The following is a 12,250-nucleotide window of genomic DNA, read 5'->3' on the forward strand; positions in this document are numbered from 1 at the left end:
ATGGAGTCGACAAGAGTGGCCATCTTGGTTCTGTCTCTGCTGGTGGCATGTGGATCATCCAGGGCCAAAGGCAAGAAAAAAAAACAAGACCTGACTTTGTTGTGATTGTTAGTTTGCTTATGCTTAAACTTGTTCTATTTTGGACACTTCTTTGGAGGTTCCAACTGTTTTCTTCTGCAAACCAAAAATGTTCTGCTCATTTAGGATCTGTGCTTCTATCCAGATTTTTTTGGTCTTTCATTATTTTTAAAAAATCTTTTTCACCTTTTTTTTTTGCTGCTTTTTGAATGATCAGACTCTGAGAACTGAACCCATCCTTGAACCTTTTCAAATTGTCTTCAGCCCCTTAAAACTCATTCATACTTTCAATTAGAAACATCATTCAAACTTTAGACCATTATCCACCTTTTGTTCTCTATTATGTTAATTCAGCATCAATTTTTTTCTCAGTTAATCTCTAAGTTAAAGTTTTTTGCTCTGTCTTTTTCTGTCTTAATAACTTAGACTCACTGACGCTGCAGCTTTATCCACTTGTTACCTGACACTTGGACTGATTATTCTTCAGCTGACAACTAATTGCAGATTTTACACTTAAATTAACATTTCAACTGCTGACTGTCTAATTCCACTGCTTACACCTCAGCTGACTTTTCCAGCTGCTTTCATCTTTTGTTTTTCACATGGCAGTTCAACTGCTTTCAGTGGTTACACATAAGCTTACATTTCTGCTGCATTATTTAATTTCTCTTCAACTGACATTTCATCACCTTTCAGTGCTCACACCTCGACTGACCGCACTCAACTCAAACCCCTTCAGGTCTCCCATCGCCTCCTTTCAGCACAGAAAAAAGAAAACCCGATCAGCTCTACTATCCCACAACTGCCCTTGTTCATAAATGGTTCACCTTAGGCCCCTTTCAGTGTTTCCACCTCAGCTTTCTTTCAGGGCTTCCATTGCAGCTTCATTAAATATTTGGATTAAATAACTCTGCAGCTAATGCACATAAATCGCTATACGTCTTTCTCTTGCATTCACAGAAACCAGCTCATCTGGGCCTTTTTTTTAAAATGATAACATCACAGTGGCCTGAAAATGTTGAGCTTGATGTATGATGCCTACCTTTTTACCCTGGAGTCAGATTTCTTTTCTATTTTTCTATGTGCTGTTTTAAAACTCGATCATCTCCTCTCACTTTCTGCTCTGTTTTTACCCTCATTTCAGTCTCTCACTTTCTCCCTACTGATTCCGCAGCTTCCACATTTCCTTTCATCCTTTGCAGTCATTTACACTTTTTATACACTTTCCTACTTGTTTTGAAAGGGGCCTCCAAACTTTTCAAATCAGCACACTCGTGTTAGTGGACTACTGTTTTAAAAACCTACCTGTTTGAGCTCAGAGAGATAAACTGCAGTAGATGAGAGAGCATGTGAAGGAGGTGTGACAGGTGCTGATACAAACAAACATGCTAATAGACACGTTCAAGTCCCCAAGGCCTGAACAAAGAGCAGTCAGCTGGCTTTTTAATTCTGCTCTCATTGATGTTTGCAGGATGCACAGAACGGCTCTTTGACGCTCTGTATTTGTCACATGTTTGCTTAAAGAACAAAGTTACAGCTGTACTGAGATATTTGTGCTGTAGTTTAATTATCTTTCTTTTTTTTTTTGTAACTCTACAACCCTTTCCCCAAAGTAGAGGTTTAACCGGTCTGACTTTAAAAAAAACAACAACATACCAATACTACAGTTCATAGCAACTACTTAACTACTAATAACCGATATTTTTGGACTAACATCGGTCTAACTTGTGTGTTCACCTGTAGTTGAAGAGGAGAACCCTGAGTTCTGGAGGTCACAAGCCCGGAAGACACTGCAGTCAGCTTTGGACAGGAAACTCAACACTAATGTTGCCAAGAACATCCTGTTCTTCCTAGGAGATGGTAAAAATACACAACACTGTCATTTCCTCACACAAGGCACCTTTGCCTGGCTGAGTAGGTAAGACAAGCAGGTTCAGGAATTACTGCTTGACCCACTTTTTGTTTTTAAGGAATTTTGCCACCTGTCCACGCTGTTTACTGTCTCAAAAAAAGAGACAAATGATTTAAAGAAAACAAAATGTGACTGGATACAATGATAGAATAAGGAATAAAGACTTGAACAAATTACAGAGGGACGCTTCAGTTAGGACAGAGGAAGTTGTTGTTTGACTGCAAAAAGACTAGAAGCATGCGTGCATATGTATTTGATGTATTTGTCTATGTGCATCAGGCATGGGAATCACAACCTACACAGCGGCTCGTATCCTCAAGGGACAGCTGCAGAACCAGACGGGAGAGGAGACAGTGATGACCATGGACACCTTCCCCAGTGTGGGATTGGCTAAAGTATGCACACACACACACACACACACACACACACACACACACACACACACACACACACACACACACACACACACACACACACACACACACACACACACACACACACACACACACACGTTCAGATGGATGAATGGACATAAAACCAGGTACCTGAACACAAGTATGTAAATGACACCTGCATTACTGCAGTCTCTGCCACATGAAGACAATCAACAAACCTTAGCAAGCTATAAATCAAAAGCCTAAAGTGAGAGCTAGCTGCTGAGATAGCCTTGGTTAACCTTAGCTAAAGCTTTTTCAAGCCAAATATACATTCAACAATATACATTCATGTTTTTATGCCTTTTGTATTTTCCTGTCATACACTGTATTATTAATCATAATTATAGTCCCAGAACACATTATTATTTTCTGTCTCAGTTGACCATCCTGCTATAGTTCTGCACACCCTACATCTATTCTGTTATCAGTGCAAATGAATAATGCATTTCAAATTTAATTTAGCATTTCGATAGACGTTTGTCAAATGTTTTACAAAGATAAAACACAGTTTCAAGACAAAATGACACTGAAAAGATCCAATCATACATTACTTGATCATTTGTGGGTACAAATTAAGAGTCAAAGAAAAAGTCAAAGCAAAAACAGAAATAAAAATGTATGCAGATGTCTAAAAGATTAATTTGCAGTTCATTGTAATGGTTCCATTTACTTGATAGATTACACGGCTGTAATTGCTGCTTATGTTGAATTTAATGCCTCATTTGCTCATTTCTCATTAAATTCTTTTTTTTCTTTTCTGTTATTATTATTTTCTGGTGCAAGAGCAATTTCCCACTCAGGGAACAATAATGTTTATGCATATTTGTCCAACAGTATATTTTATTCAAGCTCATTTTTAAGTGTGTGTGTGTGTGTCCTGTGTGTGTGCTGTGCAGACCTATAGCGTGGATTTCCAGATTCCAGACAGTGCAGCCACAGCCACAGCATATCTGTGTGGAGTGAAAACCAACCTGAACGTCATCGGAGTGAGTGCAGCGGCTCGCAACGGAGTCTGCAAGACTCAGAAGGGCAACGAGGTCACGTCCATTCTGAAGTGGGCCAAAGACGCTGGTAAGACTAACAGAACAATATAAAACAAACAAACAAACAAACAAAATGGTGCTTAAACAAGCAAATAAAAAGAATATGTGTAGTGTCATAGTCTTTTTATAATTTTAAGAGACTCAGCAGAGCGAACAAGGGAAGAGCATTACTCATTCCCACTCACCTCTCACACATATTTCATGTTTTGGGGATTTGAAATGATGACATTTGGGTCATAATAATAATCTAATAACAGTGATAACCTTTGTTTCTTTTATAGAACAGTCTGTTAGAGGGAATAATGTTTGAAACAAGATTTGGTCAGACTTCAGGTGGATCTTTGCATCAAAGATGTAATTGTAAGGTTATTGTATTGTATAAGTGGAGTAAAATGACAAAGTCAGTACTAATCATTGTTTTACTAAGTTTTAAATCTGATAGAGAGCAAGTCATTCTGTACTGCCTCAGTGTCACAACTGAATGAACAGTAAAAGACTATTCGTTTTTGAACAGGTCTTCAATCAGGCAGTTCGGAGGTCTGGCTCCAGACCTCTGAATTGCCCAAAACATTTTTTTTCCATCAATTCAAAAATATTCAGGTTGTTCGTCAACTTGCAGAAATACAAACTTTTAAATCAGCGTATTTATACAATTAATACTGAAAAATTATCCTAATAAAACACTGCTGACGATACCGAGGGGATGATAATGCAGGATGTTTTCAAATGGTTCTATGATTGAAGCAACAAATGGGATTTGGTGGTGCCCTGTCGTATCACACTTTAGCTCTGGCTCCTGACAAAAAAAAAAAAAAAGAAGATTCCCTCAGGTCTTATACAGCTTCAGCAAAACCCGATTTTACAGCTGAGCGCTCTGCTGTGAGCTGCAGTGCTCCATCAGAGTGGTATTACAGGGGCCACCTGGGAGCTGGGAGCAACAGCAGCCCGCGGCCCGCGGGTTACACTGCAGGATAATGTGCTGCACAGGGAAGCACTCTTATCCTGACTCTTATCGTGCTCCACTGTTATCAACGGCTGTAAATATCTCACAACACACATGTAGCTTGCCATGGCCCTGACCCCAGCACAGCTGAGACTGACACCAGGTGTGTGAATGTGTGCGCCTTACATAGTCCAAGGAATGTATTTTGTGTCTTTGACCTGAGGAGGACTCTGTTTGACGTCATAAAAACACATTTTAGAGACGGTTTCTTTTAGCAAAGCCCTCACATGCCCATCAATAGATGGCAATAAAGCATCCAGAATATACAAAGCATCCAGGGTGCAGTGTTTTGCTCTGCAGCATGATGCAATCCTAGCTTTAATTTTCCTAGATTTAATTGAAGTTTTCAGACAGAAACAAAATATACTCTAAAACTCTGAAACTATTTAAAGCCTCTGTGTGCAAGTGTTTTTTAATGTGATACTGGCAACACTGAATTTGAAAGTTTATTTTACATCTATGGATGTTTGTAGGAAAGTGAGACAATCCCAGTGAAAACACATGAAGTCTGATGAAGTGTGCTGCTTCCAACTCATTCATCTCAGCATCCAGATTTAAAGAGGAATTCTGGGAATGAATATGGTTAGAAGGACAACAACTGTTCATAATTACTAAATACTATTTACTTCCCCATTCCACAACATAACCATAATATATAGTATCCACAAGGGAAAGACTTTTTGGCTTTTGAGGCCAATATACCTCTACTGTACTGTATATTAATCATGACACAAACTGATCTTGTAGGTAAGTCTGTTGGGATTGTCACAACCACACGGGTGCAACATGCTACTCCAGCAACCAGCTACGCCCACAGCGCCAGCAGGAAGTGGTACAGTGACGCCGACATGCCTGATATTGCCAAAAGGGACGGCTGCACCGACATCGCCTCTCAGCTCATCAGAAACACAGACATAGATGTACGACTCCCTGCCCCTGTATCATTCTGATGTTAGCATTTTAAAGTTTTATTTTAGGACTGTTAAATTGAATGTGATTATGTGTGTGTGTGTGTGTGTGTGTGTGTGTGTGTGTGTGTGTGTGTGTGTGCGTGTGTGTGTGTGTGTGTTTCCAGGTGATCATTGGTGGTGGCCGAAAGTACATGACCCCCAGAGGCACCAAGGACCCAGAGTACCCCAGTGATTACTCCTCCAGGGGCAAAAGAAAAGACGGGCGCAATCTCATCAATGAGTGGCAGAGCTTGAAAATTGGAAAGGTAGCACAGACACAGTGACCAAGAAAACATTTTAATGGCACATCCCTGGAGAATTAGTGCCACCAGCTACTTATCTCAAGGAACCACTTTCTAATATTTTCACATTAGTGGATGGAAACACGCATTACTTTGAATTTCCTTTAGCAGATTTTCTGGAAACTTATAAAATGGTACGTTACATTTTTAAAAGCAGATACACTGTTTGCTTGTTAACAGGGAGAAGTGGCAGTCAGGATTAACACACTTGTTCACAAGCAAAGCACTTGATGAAAGGAGCTGTGTGGTGTTTAAATCACCAGAGTGACTTTCTGTTTTGACATCACAGTACAGTATCTGTAAGACCATCACCTGGAACACTACAGAGTGTGAAATTCTCAGCCATGGTGTCATTGTTTTTCAGCATCAGTGTATCACACTAAATTTGACAGTGGATTGTCAAATTATAATGGATTTTAAAATTGCTACAGATTGTAAATAGAAACACTGTCAGGTGGTAAAATTGTCAGTATTTGACAATGTACAGCAGGCAGTGACTAATAAAAAGCACAGAGACCTTTACTATCTTCCTCCCACTCAGAGTGTAAATGCGTATGTCCTGTGTGTCTCACAGGTAGCCCACTATGTGTGGAATAAAACAGATTTTGATGCTGTTGACCCTGAAACCACGGACTACCTCATGGGTGAGTTTCTTTTTTTCTTTTTTTTTTAACCTCCTTGCCAGCAGAGCGGCACATAAAGGTAAAGCATTCCCATCAGACCCTTGAAGAACACAACATCAATGTGGTGTCACCGGCTTCGTCATGTCTTTAATACTCGTGTTTTCTCTCAAACTGCTGCAACTGACTGCATCATGCTTTCAAGGTGTAAAACCTTGCACCTTGTATTTGTGCTTATTTTTACATCCAGCAAACATGGGGCACAATTAGCATTAGCATTCATTTGAAATCCTGTTGTTGGTGTCCATCTCACAAATCTAAGTCCAATATTCACACTATTTGCTCTGTTTTTGATCTCCACCTGGTCCAGAATGAAAGTATCTGGCTCTTTAGCAGCTAAATGCTCCAATATGTTCACCAGCTAGTTTCCAACTTTGCTCTATCTAGCTGGGGAGGAAGTGTAGAGCGAGTTTGATGAATCATGTCAGCAGACGGTGATGGTGCGGAGGAGATTCAGTCGTCATCCTGTTTCCGGACTGAGCTTTTGCTGCAGTAGAGACTGGATTTTGGATCCCCTGCAGTGTGGTTTATCCCTTCCTGTGTGCTGAAAATAGTAATAGTAGGAGGATGGGACTTTCCTTGTTGCTGCACCTCCACTGGAAGCTGATGAAATGGATATACTGTATTTTTGCTCAAAGCTTTGGCTGATGAATCTTTTTTTTCCCCCTCTCACCCCACAGCTCTGTTTGAACCTGGTGATCTACGCTTCGAAGCGGAGAGGGACCCGAGCAAGGACCCGTCCATTGTCGAGACTACAGAAAAGGCCATCCGCATCCTCCAGAAAAACCCTAAAGGCTTCTTCCTGCTAGTGGAGGGTGAGGACAAGAGCTTCTACCACCTTCCACACATTTCTAATCAATTACTCCATCAATCAAAGGTTGGATGATAAAATCCCCTGGTAGATAAAGGTTCTGCTGAAAATAGGAAACGAATACATAGTTGGTCCAGGTGGATCAACTGAATCATTACGATTATAACACAGTAATTGTTGTGCTTTGCTAAAACATCAAGATGTGTTTCATAAAACAGCATCTTCATCACTGACACTGAATTCGTTTGAGGTGATCCTCATGGCATCTACTATATAGCGACAACCCCCAGAATATATGAGGTCAGAGAACAGTGTGTACCTGGAGTGGATCCGCTGACTTGACATTGATTCTGCATGCAGCTCAGTGGGTTTGCCGCAGTGTGTGTGCGAGTGGAGTGTTTTTGTTCCACACTGCTGCCTCCTCATTCATCTCTCCTTTAATCTGAGGCAGCTGCCCGGGGACTCCGTAATGCAACTGAGTGTCTTAACAATGACTTTAAAATAACAGGCAAATGTATAAATAGAAGCAGACATATGGTGCACCCAATCACTGACAGCTCACTGAGACCACAACTTATTAAACGCAGTCTACTTCACTTTCTGGTATGGCTGGTGAAGAGGACAAGTGCTGGAAGAATTTGGTAAAGTAAAAAAAAATGTTTATAGGAGTTAGATCTCCCAGCAAGAGGGCTGATTTAAAATTCAGCTTTGATTCTCTGCTGGAGACTGTGGGACCCCTTTCCCAATTTATGTTTTATTCCAAGAGATATTTTTCAGAGTCTCCTCTATGTGAAATAAGTTGTCATCTCACCTCTAACAATATGCAGGGAAATTCAATCTCAGAGTCTCAGATTTGGAATTTACTTCAACTCCAGAACTTTCTGGGATGTTTTCTTGCAGAGCAGTCAACAAAGAAAGTTCAAGCCAAGTCACCCAAGACAAGTCTCAACTCCTTTAAGACAAGTCCAGGTCAAATCTGAAGTCACAGTAGACCAGTCAGAGTACAGTCCCAAGTCATGCAAGACACTTAGAGTTAATGGTCAGGTCATTTGAGAGAAGTCCAAAGTATGTACCAACCAGTACCAGAAACCATTATTTATACCAGTGATCATCTTGAACCCTTCCCTCCCTCTGTGGTCAGGTGGGCGCATCGACCAGGCTCACCACGCTGGCCGGGCGTACATGGCCCTCCATGAGACGGTTGCTTTTGATGACGCCATCGCTAAGGGCCTTGAACTCACCAAAGAGCATGAAACTCTCACTGTAGTAATGGCTGACCACTCTCACCCTGTTACCTTCAATGGATTCCCGTTTCGAGGGCAAAGCATTCTGGGTAATTATGAACTGACTTCACTTCTGTCCTCTAAATTGAGTTGCAAGATGCAGGCATGAATCTGCTCAGTGCTTTTCCTGCTCATAACAAGAGCGTTTACCTCCTCTGAGATGTGAAAAATCCTTCCCTTATTCCTCCTTTCTTCCCTCCATCCTTTGCTCCAGCCAGCTATTCCCCCTCCAGGTGTGTTTACATCCCATGACAATAGACACCCAAGGTGGCATTTTGTGCTTTTTGTGTGTGTGTGTGTGTGATGCCTCTCAGTGCGCTGCCAGCTTCCTCTCAGCTTCGGTGAGCCTCTCCTACCAGCAGCTTGACATTTCCTCTGCTTTCTCTCCCCTGCAATTACAGCCCGCGTAAACACATATAGCCAGCAGCCTTTCTGTCCCTCGCCTTTCTATTTCAGTCCCTTGCTTTCTCCCCGTCTCTCTTCCATCTACCTGTCTCTGGCTGTCGACATCGACGCCCCTCTCTCACTTACATTATTTTCTCTAAGTTCTTCTCACTCTGTCAGTCTTCCTCACCTGTTAATCTCCTCTTTGAGTGCCTCTTTGTCAGCCTCACTTGCTCCTTACCTTTATTCCTTCAGCTTTCTGTCTCCTCTCCGTCACTGTTGGTTTAAAAAACCTGAGATGAACCTACCACATTCACAGAGGGACAGAGTGTAATATCAAGGGGTAAAATGATTTATTCATTTGTCTGTATTGTACTAGATATCAGATATCAGCCGGCCTGTTTCGTTCAACTTACATTTATATATGTAAGAGAGCAGAGAACAAAGTTGGTATTCATTCAGTGGCTAACCTTTTTTTTTTTTCATCTTTCATTCAAAATCTCTTCATCCAAACACCTACTGAAGTTGTAATGTAACAGTTGATTTGGTGACATCCATGATTACTGAACCTTGTCTCCTAGAAATTATGTTTCTATACAACAAATATGTTTTGTAGGAAATGTAATTCCTTTTATGTTCAGAGGCAACCATAGGCTGTATATAAAAAGGCAATGGATTTTTTTGTATGACAAAAGTGGGGAAGGGTGGCAGGTGGTGGGTGGTTATGCTGCTGTAGAGTCTGTGGTGTGCAGCCTGTTGCCTGCAGCTCTTCATCTCACAGCTCACTGTGCACTGTTAAAAACGGATCCGCTGTCATTTAAACACAGAAAATGATCGTGTCCTGTTTTGTAGATGCAACTGACTGATGAACAATAAATACAATACATTGCACTTCCTGTTATACTTTTCACAGTAAGAGCCACCTCGTCTTTTGTCAGCTGGATGCTTTTTAGCAGCATAAATAGGAAACCTAAAGTTGGGTTAGTATTAGCAGTAATAATAATAATAAGAGTGAGGCTGAGATAAAATTACAAACAATAACACTGAATTAAATGCTGAAATCTTTTAATTCAGATTTCAGCATTGACATACTTTGGATTCACTTGTACGTAGGATTCACTACTACGTACAAGTGAATCCCTTGTACGTAGGAGTGCAGTGTGAATGTGGCGCAGACTGCCACTACCAATAAAAACTACTATGAAAAGAAGCAACCATAATATCTAAACACACTGGGCTATTACAGGAAATGCATAAATGATATCAAAAACAGGGTTTGATTTAAGATAACCATCCACAGCTGCTAATCTCTTTAAGTTTTTTTTCCTTCTTTGATTATCATTGAAGCATCTCTCAGAAAGCTCTAAATATTTAAGTTTTAGTTTCAAACGTGCTGTTTCTCCACCCTGCCCAAAATTTTAAAAAATTTCCTGGTATGAAAACTGTCACATTTAAAGATTCACTCCAGTGATGCATCAGTATCAGCCTTCAGAAGGCAAATTGATTGTGCACTTGTGTTACCCTCTGCTGCTCCCACCTTTCTGCTCTCCCTCTCTCCTGCCCTGTCCTCATTTTACCCTCCCCCCCTCCTCCTCTTCCTCCCAGCGGTGCAGCAGTGATTAATGTGCTTGTGAAACTCTGAGCTCTTCATCAGCGGGGAGACTCGCCAGGCTAATGGCTCATCTGGAGAGAAACACCGAGATATTGAACAAGCTCTAGACCCCCTGCAGCACCCTGGGGATCCAAAGACCTCTCTTTTGTGTGTGTGTGTGTGTGTGTGTGTGTGTGTGTGTGTGTGTGTGTGTGTGTGTGTGTGTGTGTTTGTGTTTGTGTTTGTGTGTATATGCATCTTTGCATGTGTTTAGCAAACTGAGGCAGAAAGAAGCAACAAAAAAGAAAACGATAACTCAAAGATAAAGTTTGATGGTCTTTCTTTACTCTCCAGGTAAATCACCGCTGTGGGGTACGGACATGCTGCCTTACACCACGCTGATGTATGGCAACGGACCCGGACACAAAATCATCAATGGCAAGCGTCCTGACATCCGCAATGTCAACACCAGTAAGATACTTTCATTAACATTTCTCCCATTTCCTGACAAGTTCCAACTCTCCTTGAACAGTCAGTAATTCATAGCTATTTCTTTATTTTCCATAGCTTGAGCCCATATAAGGACAGAAAAACTGGAAACACACAGTGAGAAAGAGAAAACAATTTCCAAAAAAATTGGAATGGCCTTTAGATTTTACCCTACTGCATTTAGATCCATATCCTGTAACACAGAGTGACCTTTCCTTATAATGTAATTACATCCACTCTGTCTCTCTCTCTGACATTTTTTGTGATTTAATTTTCATAAATATTTAGATAAACCATGACAGAAACTGACAGCTCAGTTGAGGTAATATGGATGATAATCAAATACATGTTACAAGTAAATCAACAACAATCTACAACGCAACAAACTGCAACCACAACTTAGACATACTATCACTTTATGAAGTTGTGGCTGAGGTGTTAATGCCAAAAGGTGATTCTTTGGCAGACACAGAGCAACATTAGCATTAATTTGGTGTTGTGTTTGTGTCCATCTGATGAATAGGTTAATGTTTTTAGCTCTGTAGTTGATGCATTGTTAACATAAAAAAATATTGATCATAGCAGCTTTAAAGTCAATTAAGCTGCTGGAATGTAATGTGAAAACACTGACTGTTATGTTTTTGTTGCTGGACAAATGCAAAAAGAATATGATAGAATATTTCTGTGTCCTCCAGAAACTGAAGACTACATCCAGCTGTCTGCAGCGCCCACAGAGTCCACCACCCACAGCGGAGAGGATGTGGCGGTGCTTGCCCGTGGACCCATGGCCCACCTCTTCCAGGGCGTCCAGGAGCAGAACTACATCGCCCACGCCATGGCCTATGCGGCCTGTGTGGGTGCCGACCTGAGGCACTGCCAGGGGCAAACTGCAGCACCTGTGGTTCACAGCACCTTTACCAATGATGAGTATGGGAATGGGGGAACTCGTGGCTCAGCGACTCTGCTCAGTGTTGTCCTCAGTGCGCTGCTGGCACTGACACTGCTGATGTAAGATCCCTTTCCTTGGTGAATCCTTTAGATCTCATTCCACTTGCCACATTAAAGGGATCAGAGGTCAGGGTCATAGGCAAGTGGGCAGGGATTTAGAGACTTGCCCAAGGCCCAGGGTGGATGTGTTCCTCTGGGGCTCATTGAACCAGGGTTTTCCTCAGTACTGTTAGTGCCCATTCTCCAGATGATGAAGGAAGATTGGCAATAACACTGTACAAATAACAACCAAATGAAAGCAAATTCATCTTCTTTTGACATTAGCAGTTTATTGAATCC

At 41.3% G+C, this 12,250-nt stretch overlaps 1 protein-coding gene across 1 annotated transcript; it reads left to right on the forward strand.

The window, feature by feature from the left end:
* On the forward strand, positions 1-11,975 carry alp3 (alkaline phosphatase 3). The gene is made up of 11 exons (XM_041046428.1): positions 1-70; positions 1,822-1,938; positions 2,270-2,385; positions 3,324-3,498; positions 5,221-5,393; positions 5,549-5,689; positions 6,300-6,369; positions 7,086-7,220; positions 8,358-8,549; positions 10,829-10,945; positions 11,659-11,975. Exons 1-11 carry the CDS (start codon positions 1-3, stop codon positions 11,973-11,975), a joined length of 1,623 nt encoding a protein of 540 aa, XP_040902362.1.
* Positions 11,976-12,250: the final 275 nt, after the last annotated feature.

This window comes from Toxotes jaculatrix, chromosome 9 (assembly GCF_017976425.1).
Source record: "Toxotes jaculatrix isolate fToxJac2 chromosome 9, fToxJac2.pri, whole genome shotgun sequence".
NCBI classification, from domain to species: Eukaryota; Metazoa; Chordata; class Actinopteri; family Toxotidae; genus Toxotes; species Toxotes jaculatrix.